Source organism: Ambystoma mexicanum, chromosome 6q (assembly GCF_040938575.1).
Source record: "Ambystoma mexicanum isolate Mex_15411 chromosome 6q, UKY_AmexF1_1, whole genome shotgun sequence".
In the NCBI taxonomy this organism is placed as follows: Eukaryota; Metazoa; Chordata; class Amphibia; order Caudata; family Ambystomatidae; genus Ambystoma; species Ambystoma mexicanum.
Window position 1 is genome coordinate 1068124141 of NC_090937.1, and position 16106 is coordinate 1068140246.

The 16106-nt window shown below is 43.7% G+C and overlaps 1 protein-coding gene across 1 annotated transcript in view; it reads left to right on the forward strand.

Annotated features, from left to right (window-relative positions):
- The window catches only part of LOC138515307 (rho GTPase-activating protein 7-like), a 957199-nt gene that overhangs the window by 80312 nt on the left and 860781 nt on the right, over positions 1-16106 (forward strand). Inside the window, exon 2 of the mRNA XM_069630211.1 lies at positions 433-1567. Coding sequence (XP_069486312.1) covers positions 545-1567 — 1023 coding nt within the window. The 5' untranslated portion in view covers positions 433-544. The remainder of the gene's footprint in view (positions 1-432; positions 1568-16106) is intronic.

The following is a 16106-nucleotide window of genomic DNA, read 5'->3' on the forward strand; positions in this document are numbered from 1 at the left end:
CTTATGAATTTAGATTTTCAGCTTGAACGTCTCCCTAAAAGTAGACAGACTAGAAAATAAAGAGAACTTGCAGGCAGACAGACCCTTTGGAAGCCTGCCTTCATTCAGCACTTTTTTTTTCTGAAGAGAAAAATCACATTGCTGTTAGTGTGAGAGATGTCATGAGATTCCATGCACTTTATGCCCGCGGAAATCTCATGATGAATTTTAATGAACACAAACCTTTTGTCAACACTTGGCCAGCTTTTATACTTGTGTGTGGTTTTAGATCTCTTTCAACTTCAGTTGGGCACGTAGATGGTCTGTCTTTTTCATTCAGGATCGCAGTTATGTACATAAACGTGTGTGTGCTATTTTCCAGTTATTACACATTTTTTAAATACATGACTTTATGCACAGTTCTCAAACCGCAATTCGCTTTATGTCTTACAGATGCTCGCAGTACGAAAACATCTGTGGGCCTTGAACTGCTGCTGCTTTCTGCCATGTCATCAGTGACTCACTGTGGAGCCTACCTCGCAGCCTGCGGCTGACCTAATATGACATGTCTCTGGCCGTCCGTAAGAAAAGCTGGGAAGAGCATGTGACCCGGTGGACTGGATTGCCTTTCGGTTCCACCGAACATGACCCAAAATGCTCCCACGGGATCGTAGCCGATAAATTGATGTCAAATATGGAGAAGGAAGATTGTTTGATGGTGGATCGAAAGGAGAAATGTGCTTCGTTGCCGGAATATTTACATGGGGAAGACTTAGAAGGCTGCCATGCAAAGCTGTTAGGCAGCACCTCAAGGGAGGCCTGCGAGAACGGTCAAAATGAGGGACAAGAACAGCTCCTTCCTTTGGAGACCAGCACAGAAACGTTGGTCCACATCTCGGATGAGGAGTCTGAACTCAGCTACCAGTCTGCTGAAGACGGACACCTCCGCAGGGACGGACACAGTCCAGATGGTGCAGTTCCTTTGGAGGAAATTGTCTCATCGAATGTGTGGGTCAGTCACAGCAGCTCGGAAGTTGGTTCTGTAGGTGAGGACCCTTGTTCCGCCTTGGCTACTGAGGCAAGAGAAGAAAAGGAGAAAGAAGAACTAGAGATCAGTACTGAGAACAGCAACGGGCAGGAGATTTTCAGTGATCTACATTCCAATGCTGCAATGGGTACGCCCCAAGAACGAATCAGCAATGCATCGTACGTAATGGAAGTAAGGGCTCTGTCAGACCAGCTGCTTTGCACTGCTGATTTTACACAGCCGCACAGCAAACCCAGTGGATTAAAGGATGTGCAGGAAAAGGCTGTGTGCGATGTGGATCCGGAGTCATTACTACTGGATGTGTGCAGGGACGGTGAAGGAGCGCCATCCCCTGATACCAGAAACGACCTGGTGATGCCAAACCTGGGCCCAGGCTGCCTACTGGATAGAATTAAACCTGAGAACATGGGATATAAGCAACCCCCAATGCTTTGTTATAAAGAAAGCAGGTCAATGGAAAGCTTCCAAGATTTCCAAGCCAAGGATAAGCCCGCCCCCCATGAACACGGATATAGCCTTGTTACACTTCGGAAAAGGAAGGTAAGCCCAATCATTTCAAAACAGACTTCCATGGAGTTGATTGACTTGTTTAATATGCTTAGGTTTCCCATCACGTATGCGCCCAACATTTGAGCAAAAGAGGGTTCATGCCAGGGTCAGAGCTGCCTACCTTTAATGCCAACATGCCAAGAGAATACGTTGATTTTATGTGGAAGCTAATGTGGTGTTACAGCCAAGGGGGCTGTAACAGGTGTTATCGGACCGCACACCGAGTAACGGACACAAGTTGAAAAAAAGGTGAAAAGGAAGCGTTAGAAACAATGACACCTGCTATACCTGCTACAGCTCTCTCTGTGGGCTGCAGTACCATTATGATTCAGCCATAAAAACAGCTGTTTTCATAGTGTGAGGTATATATATATATATCGAAGAGTGTCTAGGCTGACCAGCGTGAGCTGAATTAAGACAATTGGAGAAGTTGCTTGAAACCTTATTCTTAGAGTGAGGATTCTTAGGGTGAACTGCCATCTAAGGGAGACACTTCACTTTTATCCGGCATGTTAAGAGGGGGGCCATTTCAATGGAACTCCAAATATTCCAATGTTATAATTAAGACTTATAGGGCCTCATTATGAATTTGGCAGGTTGCCTAGCACCTAGCTTCCAGACAATGTTAGTCCCCATTCCCGTGGAGTCCCATGGGTTCCCAGAAGCACTGGCACCGTTACTAATGGCACCCTTGTTTCCGGACCGCCACACTCATAATGAGGCCCATAGTCTAAAGGAGTGTTCATGATCACCGGATGATGACCCACACACAATTATTGCTTGAGGAAATGTCCAGGCCCATGAATAGGGGAAGAGTCATTATGCCAAGTTACCCTGAGCCATCCTGAGGGATTTAATGTTATTACCACACACTTTTATGCACCTAAAATTAACAGGGAGTGATTTTAGGCTGCCACTCAAGTTCGAATATTTGGAATGAGGTCTATACCAGATATTATAGACTTCATATCAAGCATTCTGGTTGGTTGAGAGGTGGTCTATATGGCATTCATGTGCTAATGTAATTGTATAGACTGAAAGATTGGTAATGTTTATGGGCTAATGACTCAACCCAAACCTGTATCTCAATGTGAAGCTTGGGCCATATATTGGGTACGCAACATTTTTCAAAGCGATAATTACCTTGCCAGACCTGTATAAGGCTATGGCCACGTAGTGCTACTAATTGTAATTGTAATTGTTTATGTATACAGCGCTTATACACAAGTGGAGTGTGTCAAAGCGTTACATGGTGGGAAGGGAGCCAGGGAATACAGTAATCATTCTTAGGCCTTGCAGTTTCCGAATGATCTACCAGAAATACTAGTGTACTAGTCCTAACAGCACTTCTCCTAGTAACAGTGCATGGAGTGTTACAGTAGCAACCATACTAAGGCGGAGAGACAAAAAAAGGGGGGGCACAGGGCAAGCAGACTTACTAGTCCTAGGTCATTCAGGCCATGCGCGCATGCATACGTGAGTGCGAGGGGGAACAAGTGCGTCCACTCCACAAGTGCCCTGGGTTAAGTGCATCGAGGTTGCCCCACTCATGGAACTTAAACAGAAAGTGCAGTAATGCTGAATATAGTGCAGAGGCCCGGAGGCAAGTGCAAAAGACCGGTGGCGGAGCATATAATAATGCGTATTATGGAGTTCTGGCATAGTAGTTTAAATGTGTGTTAAGTAAAGACGCAGAACATGTCAGTGAATTAAATATGGTTTAATTTTCTAGTATTTAAATAAAAAGGTTGTGTTCATTTGTGGGGGAATTTAATTGTAAACTTGGTTGAACTGGGTTCGATAAGTGACCGTGCACAACGTGTAATGTAATAATAGAGAGTTTCTGTAAAGGCATAGCAAGCAGTTTTCCACTTTTTGGCTTTCACTTTGGGTAAATAATTGGAGGGGTGATGAAAAGAGATCTTCTCAGAGAGAGAGGTGATTTAATGGCAGAGATGTTACCCTGAAGCGGATGCTCAGGGCTCTGTTCAACAGTCTGTTTGATTTGAGTGACAGTGTTTCTGTATTTCCAGCTGAGTGCCAGTGCTTGTACTCATACATTTTCTGTCCCCAAGTTGCCCGTTACTGGTGAGGAGTTTCTTATGAGAAAAATGTTCTGTTTCCTTTGTGAGATTCTGAAGTCAGAATTGAGAATGTTGTCAATGCTAGCAGTTAACGACTGCAGTCAGTACCAGCAGTTATCGACTGCATTCCAAGAATTCCGATTGGCAGTTGGGAGGTCAATAATGACCAGCATGTGCTAATGACATGTTAATCACTTTAGGAAGTATATAAAGGGGCATACAGGCCAGACCTAAAAAGTGTCCTGTAGAGTAGGGCAGAGTAGCCCACATAATTCAGAGTCTATTGCAGCCTGTTTTCTTTTCAATTATGTATATGCAGACAGTGTTGTCTCTTAGTACTATTCCTGTGCAGCACAAAACAAGTTCTAAATAAGACAAATCACAGCTTGCAAACAGGAATCTGTACTCCCCATCCAAGCATGTGGAAAGATTTTGGGCACTCGATCAGTTCGCGTATATTACCAGAACAGTGTAGACAGCAAGCGCAAGACTGGGTGACCTATGCTGAAAGTATCATTATATGTGTCCTTGCTTCCGTGATGAACATATCAACCAATGTCTGGCACATGTCTCCACCTTGACAATCTATTGATATGTAACTAAGGAAAACATACAACTTAAAAGGTGACCAAGGAAACCTCCAGCAAGTGCTCCGCGCGCCCTCCACATTGCCGTCTGCTGGAACCAGGGGCCTTTATGAAGAATACTCTTTGAATTTATTCAATGCAAACACGGTTTTGGACATTTAAGAATTGAGGGTTGGTGATTAAATATGAACACCCATGAATTGTTGATTTTATATATTAGAAACATTGTGTATGCTGGAAATGTATGTGATGTTATTTATTGTTTTGTATATATTGAACGGAAGGTTTGATAATTCAATCCAAATCCCTAATGAATAATAAAAGAAAAGAATAGTATTTATAGACAGATAAATGTCAAATCACCCGGTGTTTGGGAAAACATGTATATATATGTGTGGTAATGTGCATTACCTTTTCTGACTTAGTGATGCTCTGCAGACATATTTTAACCACACTGCCAAGCATGGAAGCTAACACAAATAATGATCACCTTTTATCTGTGTGGTTACAAAGGTGAGTGTCTGATTCGGAAGTAAGGGAAATGCTTTGTGGCACAATGTGAGTTACACTAATGTAAGACCTTCTCCTTTCATGGATAGGTTGTGGGAGTTGTTAATGGTGTGCTGTGTGTTATTTTAGTTTTGCATAATTTCAACACAAACAAAAATCAAAATGTTTGTTGATTGAATTGTTGAATACATTTTTTAATGAATTTGTGTTAAATCGTTTAGTTGTGTTTCCTTTGATTTTCCATATAAAAGAATTCACCCATGCACAGCTCTTCAGTTTGCATCTTCACATTGGCATTCTTATCGTTGCCCTCTCTTCCTGCTTTCTCAAATCCTGTCTTTCCTCTCCAAACGTCCCAAGTCTTGCTCTCCTTACATTTTGTCTTTGTGCGACTCTCCATCTCTACCATTTCCCTTCCTTTTACTGCTCCCATCTGAGCAGTTCCTCGTGTTCACAAACATAGAGATGCGACTCGAGGACTGGAGTTTGTTCATCAAGGTAATTGTCATACATAATGGATTGCCTTGGCATAAGGATTGTTCCCTGTTATTTATTTTTCTGCGTGTTTGTTACTTTTTGTCAGCGACATTTTATTGGACTAAACGTTTTTTTAAAAAGACAGTACTTTATTGAAATTATTCATGAAGACCAATATTTCAGATGCAAAGCTCAAATGTCACCATTGAAGATAGACCAAAATTAATTCTAGTGGTACAACTATCACAACTGATTCCCTGTTAGCCAACTTCCTGGGGTGTAGAGCCCCGTGTTTCATGTGCGTCTAGGTTTGCAATGTGTTCCCTGATAGCGAAGTAAAGATGGGTGTGTCACTGACTGAGATCCAACATAGCCATAGCAGTGTCATGTGCGTGACTACTGGAGTAGCTCACTACCGTGTGTTCTTCTTTATTGTATTATCAAAAGGAATTTAAACACAATATATGTTGTGCGGGTTTTATCTTTACTTTGATGTGAACACAGTTGTATATAACATTAATGATATGATACAGTTGATTCTGTGTTTCCTTAATTTTCTTTTCTGGTTCATTATCTGTAAAAAGCTTTGAGTTGAGCTTGTCCTGTATAACACATGCAATCAAGTATCTAAGTTTGAAGTGGCTTTGTCCCTGGAGGACATTATGGTGTGGATCCCATAAGGACCCCCTTACCGTACATAGGACCACTTACACATGATAATCCATAATAGGAGAATAGCTCAGGGGCAACATGCTCGCCTTGGAAGCAAAATGACAAAGAACAACACAGGTTCGATCCCAGGGTCCACTCTTAGAAACTTCTGGGTATTAAGCACGTTATAAATAACAAATCCTATCATGTCATAGCAAAAAACAGGAGATGACATGGTGAACAGGGAAACACCACTCTGCCACTTCAGGATCATTTGGAGTCCAGTTACTTATCTAGATACAATAATACAAATCTGGGTCGTTTGCAGGCTTCAAGGTGCAAGGTGCATAATGTTAAAGATGGATAACACCTTTGAGCCAGCAGCTCATTGCTTCTGTGTCCCTCTGCTGTATGTATATATGGTATTACACAGTACCTAAAATGGAGGTGTTACTTACTCTACAACAAAAACCTTTCTTAGAGCTGAAAGCTGATATCCCCATCGGTTGTGGGCATTAAACAATCCCTACACTTGAAGTTTCCTTGTTTTCCTTCTGTGTCTGGGAAAAATGGTATAGAGTGCTGCTGTTCCTCTGGCCGTTACTCCCTGGTGGGTATCGAGGGTGACACAAAATAGAGATGTTACGTGGCTCTAGAGGACCATATAATAATAATAATAATTCGGCATTTATATAGCGCTACGAACCCTCAGGTATCTGAGCACTGCTTATTATTACCCACGGTGTGTGGTGCTCATTTATCGAACTTTGAAAGGATGAGTTTGGCCCCACTGGGATTCGAACCTGCGTTAGCAGACTCTGCACTGATGTCAAAGCGAGCGCTCTACTCGCTCTGCCACTTGACCGGCTGAGTTAAGAGCAGCAAGTTGTGCAATTCAGAAGGTGTGTCCCTTTAATAAAGGGCATAGAAATCACATTCGGCCGCCACAAACTTATTAGATTACTGTGCTGATGGTTCCTATCACCCACCCTGTCACCCCACTCCATTTAATCAGCTCAACCCACCCCATCACCCCACCTTATTAGCCCACCTTATTAGCTTATTAGACAAACCGGCCCAATCACCCATCATATCACCCCACCCCATCACTCAATGCCATCATGCCACCCTATCACCCCACTCATGCCATCACCCATCCCAGCACCCCACCCTGTCACCCCAACCGCAGACCATCACACTATCACCCAACACCTTCCCATCACCCTACATGGTCCCCCCACCCTATCCTTCACTCCATCCCATCACAACACTCTATCACCCTATCCCATTACCCAACCTATCACGCCATCCCTTCATCCTGACCCACCCCACCACATTCCATTACCCACCCCATCATGTCACCCTATCCCGAGACCCCCTTCATATTACACCATAAACAACATCATCAACCCACTCCACCCATCCCATCAACTCACTCCATCACATCAACTCACTCCATCACGTCACCCTATCACCCTAATCCATGAATTACACCATCCCACCAGCACACCGGGGCTAATCTCCAAGCAACACGTTGGTGGTAGATCTCTCTCTTCGGCTGGGGCCTCCCTCTGGAACAGCCTCCCTGCCTCCCTGAAACTTGAGGAGAACCATCTTCGGTTCCGGAAGCACCTTAAAACCTTCCTCTTTGCTTCTGCTTTCTGTCCCCCTCTCTCCTGCTGAATTCCTGGCTGATACTGAGACTGCACTTGTTACCTGGCCACCTTTCTGTTCTCGGGCCCAGCCCTGCCTGTTGCACGCCTGCACTTCCTCCCTGGCAACCCCTGCACCAAGGGCTGTTTTCTGTATCCCTACAGTCCCCTCCACCAGCACTTATGTCTGCACTTGCCACCAGTTGGACGTTTTTTTTATTTATCTCATTATTTTATTATCCCATGTACTGCACTTTCCCCTCCCCCTCGGCCCCTCACTTTTCCCTTTCCGCGTTCCCTTGCACTTGCGCGATCTGAATGGTACCTGGCCTAGTAAGATCGTTGTCTATCTTCCCTCTGTTCCCCTTCCCTTGCCTCGTCGCGCCTTGAAACACTTGTTTATAGGCGCGTTATAAATGCCATGTCATATTATATCATATCATATCATACCACATCTCACAACCCCACACCACATCATGATCCTATCTCATACCCCTCCCCATCACTCCAACACATCACCCTAACCCATTGCATCAGTCCTCCTCAGCCCATCACCACGTCCAAACACCCAACCCCATCCCATGACCCCACCCAAGTATCCCATCCCATCACCTTGCCCTACCCATCACTCCACTTAACCCATCATCCCATCCCATGACGGCATCCCATTACCCACCTCACTCCCGCACCCCACTTCATCGCAGCTCACGAACCAAATACCTTAACACATCACCCCACCCCACAACACTACCCCAGCCCACCATCCCACACTATTACCCCATCTCATCAAATCCTCCACCCCATGACACCACCCCATCACTCAGCACATCCTATCACCCCATTGCTCACCTCATCCTATCACCCCATCCCATTGCAAAATCCTATATCCCCATCTCATTACTCTAACCCATTATCCACCCCGTCCCCCAACCACATCAAATCGTCCACCCCATCCCATTACCCTTATCAACCCAGACCCATCACCCCACTGCAACCCATCACCCCTATCACCCACCTCATCCTGTCACCCCATCCATCAATAAATCCTATATCCACATATCATCACTCCACCCCACCCCATCAGCCACCCCATGCCTTACTCCAGCCAATCCCAATTGCATCACCCAACCAATCCCATCACCCATTCCACCCCAACATCAACACTCCACCCCACCTCCAACACTTCACCCCACCTCCAACACTGCACCACACCTCAAACCCTCCAACCCACAATCAATACTCCACGCCACCAACATCACTCCACACCACACACCCTCATCAAGGCATCACACCATGCCACCATATCACCATCACACCTCCACACCACCACTTTGAGTACTCACACCACCACCTTTAACACCATTCTACATCACTACACCATTCAAGTCCACCACTCCAATCCATCTCACCTTGTTGGCACGCCACACCAACATAAACCTCCAAACTCAATAAACAACTGAATACACTAACATTACTAGCTTTGCCAATGCTTGTTTTACTTAGGCTGAAGTCAGCCGAAGGAGTATTTAATGAGTTAGCTCCTATCAGTGCCTTATTGCATTATTAAATGTATTCTTTATATTTTATTGTTGAAAGCACGGACCTAGCTCGAGAGCAGCAGAGCACTATATAGGATGTGGTTAGCTAGCGTGTGGGCTGGCGTCTTTTAACAGTTGCACAGTACTGTGAGTTACATGCTGTGCACTATTCTGAGTCCATTCGGATTAGTCCTTGGTCTGTTGTTGTTGAAGATTTGTGAATTGTTGAATTGTGGGGGCATTCGAGTTGCAGAGAATGGGATGAGTGACAAGAGACAGATTGTTTACGGGTATTCACTTTGGGTGAGTTGTGATTGGAGCCTGATGGTCAATTTGCTGTGCGAGGGCTGTGCCATTGCATATGTGAAGATTACCTGCCAGGTACGCTGGTGTGCTACTCGTGACTGCCTTCTAGATGAAACCTGCACTCTCAAATAGTTTCCTAGCCTGGAGAGGAAGCCAATGTAGTTTGCGAAGGATGGAGTAATGTGTTCACATTTTCACACACCATAAAACATGCTGCAATGTGGGAGACTTCTTTTTTGGGAGTGGCTGGGAGCACTGTCAGGAGGGCCTTTCCCCCATCAATGTGCAAGAACACAAGGGGTTGCACTGCAGTCCACAAGTACTACAACATGATGAAGGTTTTGATTTTGCGAAGGTTGGAGATTTTGAGCCAGGCTGTTTGGTCCTTCTTGGCCATGGCTTTCTGGAATGGTGTAGCATAAGGACTTTGCAAGTAACTGGGCATATAATAACAGTGCCTTGCAAATGTCTAATAGTTGTACAAAAGCCAAAACGGTTGCCTTTGCCAATGCTTGCTTTTAACAGGACTTCAGGGAAGGACTCGCTTAGTGCTCCTAAATCAATTGGGTAATGGAAAACCTGGTTAAGACATTTGTATTACACTAGTAGCATTTTTACAGCTCTAATTAAGCCATTTGAAACAAAGTTTGATGGTAAGGCTTGGTAAAGCTAGCTCAAAAGAGATCCCAGGGGGATGTGTTTTGGGCAGTGAGGGGCAGGAAGTGGATGTGAATAGTCATAGAGATTAGCATGACCATGGGCAGTCAATCGGTAGGTAAGTAACAAATAACCAAACAACACCTATAAGCGTTGTCTCATTCCTCATATGCCATTTCTGTCTAGTTGTACTCTACTACAATAGTTTGGGCTTATAAGTGACACAAAACTAAAAGAGATCAGTAAGAAGATGCACCTTAAGAAGACCGGGAGTTGGCTAAATGCAGTAATTTCATCCTGACGGCCTGGTGTCTACCAGAGGAGTAGGAGTTAAATCGAGGACAGAGCCACAGAATCTCACCCTATTGGCAAGGAAGGAGAGGAGGATTTGGCAGTCAACAGTGTTGAATGCAACTGAGAGGCCAAAGAGGACAAAAAGGCTTGAGTCACTCTTATCCATGATTTGGAGGGCATCATTATCCAACTGGATGCTGGTTGTCTCGATGGTACACTTGGGGCCGAATCCTGGCTGATAATCATTTAGGAGGCGTAGTTGTTTGATTCTGGTGAGTAGTTGTGCAGCAACTGCCTTTTCCGAGATGTTGCCAATACATTGATTGTTCATAATGGACCAGTAGTTGGCCAGGTTGTCTGGATCTAGGGCTGGTTTTTTTCAAATGAGGTCACATGAGACCAGTCTTGAGGTGTCCACGAATGACCCCTCTGTAATGGAGGCATTCATGATGATGAGGAGTTCATTGAACGCTGGGCCCATCAATTGTTTAATGATGGAAGCCAGAATGATATTGTCAGGGTAGGAAATGGGTTTTAGAAAGGGGTGATTTTTTTTAGGATGTCTGTGAGAGAGAGAGAAGAGATACTTCAGTCCAGAAGGGCAATGTGCATACTTGAATTCAGAGGCTGCTAATGCTGTGGGAGTTTCTGACGATTATCTGTCAGATTTTGTCTGTTCTTTCAATAAATAAGTTGCAGATTCAATCTCATTTCTCCTGAGTTGTTGGCACCTCAGGATCAGTTGAGGGTTTGCACCAATGGTGGTGGAGTAGTAAGCAGCTATGGCCTGGCTAATCAAAATCCTACTATTGGAGTGGAGAGATTTGAGGTGGGTGAGATCTCCAGGGTTACATGTTTGCACCATGATTTCCCTAGGTCTCTGATGTTGGATGGAGGCAAGTTCTGGGGTGGGCCAAGCAGCTGATTGTATGGTATTAGCGCTCTCTTTAGGGTGGCATGAGTGATAACAGAGGCATTGCCTGTGGTGGGGAAGTCTGCTGAGTTTCCTTCTAGCTCATTGACCTGGTTTTCTTAATGAGAACAGTTGAGTGAGGGGGGGATTTAACCAGACCTTTGTGGGCTGACAGTGAGTGGGTGAAAGGTATTCCAAGTTGGGCAGGCCTAAAGTAATCAGCAGGTAGAGATCACATCTGCAACCCACTCAAGACCTCTGACTACACTACTCTATATAGTTACATCTTTACATGCTTCTTTCAGATGGCTGAGCAGTCAAAATCATGTTTCTTCTGATGTTGCTTCTTAAGGTACAGCAGCACCCATCAAAGCAGTGCTTGAAAGTCTAAGAGCACATGCCAGTTGGTGTCTCTGTGGTTCCTTGGACTAGTTTGCAACTTTATCTCTAGATTTACCACCAGCGTGCTAAGTAGGATTGCAAAGCCTGTGTTCAGGCATCAGAGATGCCAACTATTTATGCCCCTCCCGCCCAGGAAGTATTTTTCCCACATTGAGAGAAACACTTGCACTTCTCTTCAATAGGCAGTGGCACAAATTTAAGCACATGATATGATACACTTGACCTCAAAATCTAGCAGGGCTACTATATGCAGTATTCTTAGGGGCTATCACATGCAGTAATGCAGTCAGAACCATAATCCGGTTGCTGTATAAACAGGTGGTATTTGCAAATACCATCTGTTTTTCTCATTACTACACACTCAGTCATTGTTTGTGCTTAGTGTGGGTCGGGTGTTTATATTAAAAACAAAGTCAAGCCAATTGTCCAGTCATGACCACTGTCCAGTAGAACATGGTTATTTATGTCTAGTGTAGACCTTGGTACCAAACAATTATATGGCATTATCCCCCGTTCCAAGGGCAGGAACAGGGTTAATGGCCCGGCAACCCAAGCGATCGGCCAGAGTGAACTGAGGGACGATAACGAGATCTCCAGGCCGTTAACCAATGTTCCAGCCTTGGAATGGGGGGGGGGTTAAGACTATTTGCACCCTGGGTTGCCAAAGTGGTAACCAGGTGTGCTAAAAAAACACAAGGGAAAATTATTTTCCAAGATGGCCACCGTGGAAAGGGAAGGCGGAGCTCTGTACAGAGCCCCTCTTCCCTTTCCATGGAGTCCAGTGGGAGCCAGGAGAGAAGGTAAATGGGTGGTGTGAAGTTGAAAAAAAACACAAAAAAGGTACAGAGGTGAGGGAAAGATGGCGGGGGTGGGGCGGGCCATCAGGCTACATGGTATGGTATGGGGTTCAAGCCTGCATTATTAGTTACCTGATTGGCTGGCTACCCCCATCGGGGTGCTAATCGTGATTCTGTCAAACACAAATCTCTAAGAAAATCGGGTCAATAAATATTCAATTGAGCATTTTCTGTGAAGCCTAATCAAAAGCACCAAAATATCAAATGATTATGATTTAAACAGAGAGAAATGCTTTCTTTTTACATCAAGATTCTCACCCATCCACAAAGACTGTCACAGGCACCCATCCACCTCTAACCTTCCATCAAGGCTATACAAAACAGTGTTGTAATCACCTTCTCTTGTGACTCTTAACGTCGAGCAAGATAGCACATCTGGAACAGTGTTGCGTCTGAGTAAATGTAGTTCTCTGGCTATATTGTGAATTGACACACTCAATAAAATGTCAGGAACTGAATAGATTTCATGACAGGGAAAATCTTTTATATGCTGTTACTTATCACACATACCAAACAAACACATTCTGTATATTCCGTCTCTTGTAATGTAATTCTCAGTATAACCTTTGCCATGGTCCCACTGTAAAGTATCCCATAATGGTAATATGCTATTTATGAGGCCATATTTGTGCTTAAAATTGTTCGTATGCTGTGTGCATAAGTTTTTATTTCTTTTATGTACAAATATCAATGGAAGTATACACCCGTTCTGCACCAAACCAGTCTGGTGTTTTGTTCCACAATGTTCTAAGTGTCACTGAGTCATAAACACCAGAATCGTTATTGATAAGGATGCGACTGGATATCACCACCTGGTAATGCACACCAACAAAGGGGTTACTTCCATTAACATATGTGTTCATGACAGGAGAGCTAACAGTGTTTTTTTAAGGTAAAAGCAGGCCCAGCCGATTTTGCAACCCATGCATTTCTTCAAAAATAATTACAAAAGTTATGTTTCAGAGTGATTTTCTTAGGAGAGCTTGGGAATTGTAGATACATGGACAATTGATTACCCTGAAGTAGGAGGTTAACAGAGGAACTATATTATTGATGTGACAATAGCATTAGTTGATACATGAAATCGGCCAGGCAAGGTCAGAGAAATGTTTTCTGTATAACACACTGGAGCTGGACTTGTCTACAAGAGGGGAAAGGGACAACTAGAAACATGAAAATGCAGCTTGTCGGTAGGACTGTGCCGAAAATGCTCAAGCTTCCACTGGATAGGCAAGAGTATTCCCAAAAATAATAATGATGATTCATGCCCACTTTAAGCTGCCCCAATTGCATCACTGCCCTCGTTTCCAACTGGTTCATCAACTCCTGTCTCTCACATGGTACGAGCTATCCCTGCTGCACTCAAAGCTGGTCAAATCTCACCCCTCCTCCAAAAACCATCACTCGTCCCATACTCCCTGAAAATTACCATCCCATCACAATCCTACCTTACCTCATCAGAATCATGGAACACTTCATCAGTAGCCAACTGCAACAACACATCACAAACAATCTACTTAACCCCTTCCAGTCTGGGTGTTGACCCAGACACAACACTCAGACCACTATACTTCACATCCCCAATGACCTCCTGAACATCACAGACAAAGGACATACAGCACTACTCTTAGTCCCCGTCTTCTCTGCTGTCTTCAATACCAACAACCACACTATTCTACTCAAAAATCCTATCCCACAGGGTGCCACTCTCAAGCACCGTCCTCGACTGGTTCACCTCCTTCTTTACTGACAGGACACTCTTTGACACATGCCCCCTTTTCAAATACGACCCCATCCCGGTCAAGTACAGGGTCTCACAAGGGCCCTTCCTGTCTCCACTCCTCTGCAACCTATATGTTGAATACCTTGGACCGACCATTGGTAAACACAATATCCATTTCCACAAATACTCAGATGCCACAGAAATATACTTCCAAATCTCATCCCCCTTCACATCTCTACATCCTCAAAAGCTTTCTCTACACCATCAACACGTGGATGGCCACCCACTTCCTCAAGCCCAACCTTTCCAAAATGGGATATCCCTGGATCAAAGAACTCACCACGGACAACCCACACATATCCCTCCCCACACCTTTAAAATCCATTGGCTTCAGCATCGACCCCCACCTTTCCTTCACACACTACATAGCTGCTGTAATGAAAACGGAATCTACAGTTACACCTACTACATGAGATCAGACACATTGTTCCTCCTGATGAATTCTGCACCGCCATCCAAGCACTATTCTCTTCAAACTGGACTATGGCAATTAATGCTCTTCTCACTGGACTCCCCAACAGAACCATTACCCACCTGCAAGCCATACAAAACGCAGCAGCCAGACTCATCCTCCACTAAGAATAGGTAAAGGTATGGTGAATCTGCAGACCTGTGACAACTATTTACAAATAACATTCTGGACTCAGTCTTTCGAGAAGGTAGCTGAACAAGTTTGCAGCATGTGCCTTGGAGGATGGTCTTCACCAGGTAACCTAACAGTTTAAAAGACACGCTGACAATCCTCAGTGGTATCTATGCACACACAAAAAATCAATTTAGTACAGCATGCACTGTATGTAATTATAAACAATTGAGAATGTATGCAGTTTTAGATTTTTGGCTGAGACTATTTGAGCCTACACTTTTGCAAGTGATTGTGTTTTTCCCTATTCTTCCTCTTTGTCAAGGCTGATACAATTTAAGACACATTTTGCAATGAAGAAATCATGAATGTTTGCCTTTTATATACCCAAATTCAAAATAAATGTTCAATTTATTGCTTTACTAAGAATTACACATTATGAATATGTGAACATATTGTAAGAGCAAAGAAACATGGAGAAAAAGCATACAAAATATGTTACGTAAACATTCTTACATAATATGTTAGGTCTCAATGTAGCATGACTTATCTTAAGTTGAATTTTTGTCTTTAAATGTTTGTTTGTAATATGCTTATTCGGTTACTTCACAGTCTTGCATAGATCATTCCGATCTCTCCATTTGATTTAGTGACATTGGACTTCTACGTATTAGTATCTCATATATCTCAGAAACTTTAAGGATTCAGTCAATGACAGAGCACCATTGTTTGTTGTGTTGAGATGTGAACTTGTTATGCAAATGGAATAAACAGAGAAAAAGCTCTAGTTGAATGAATGGTCTAAGGTAAGTGACTTACCTTTATTTGGGTTCTGTATGCTCGCCAAAGAAATATGCATATTCTATGAGCTGTGTTGCCTTTCCTTAAGTGTCATAATCTAAGGTAGAAATTATACCTTTATTTTGTATTAGTGAATTTTTAATCGAATTGATATATATTAGTGAATTTTTATTGCAAATTGATATTCTTTCATTTTAGTTTTCTACATTACACGGCTCGGGGTAGCGGCCATGTAGTTATGGTTAAGTTACTCAACCCATAGGAAGACCACTTTTTCGGTGGCTTATAACTTTGTTCGCAGTGGACGAATTTGGATAAAACCTTTCCAAAAAACGATATGGAAAGTTGGGTGAGGTTTCGTGGAGGGGGGCAAACTTATAGGGAGGGTCCCAAATATATATTTTTCTTCCATAGACTGAATGGCCAAAAACCTTG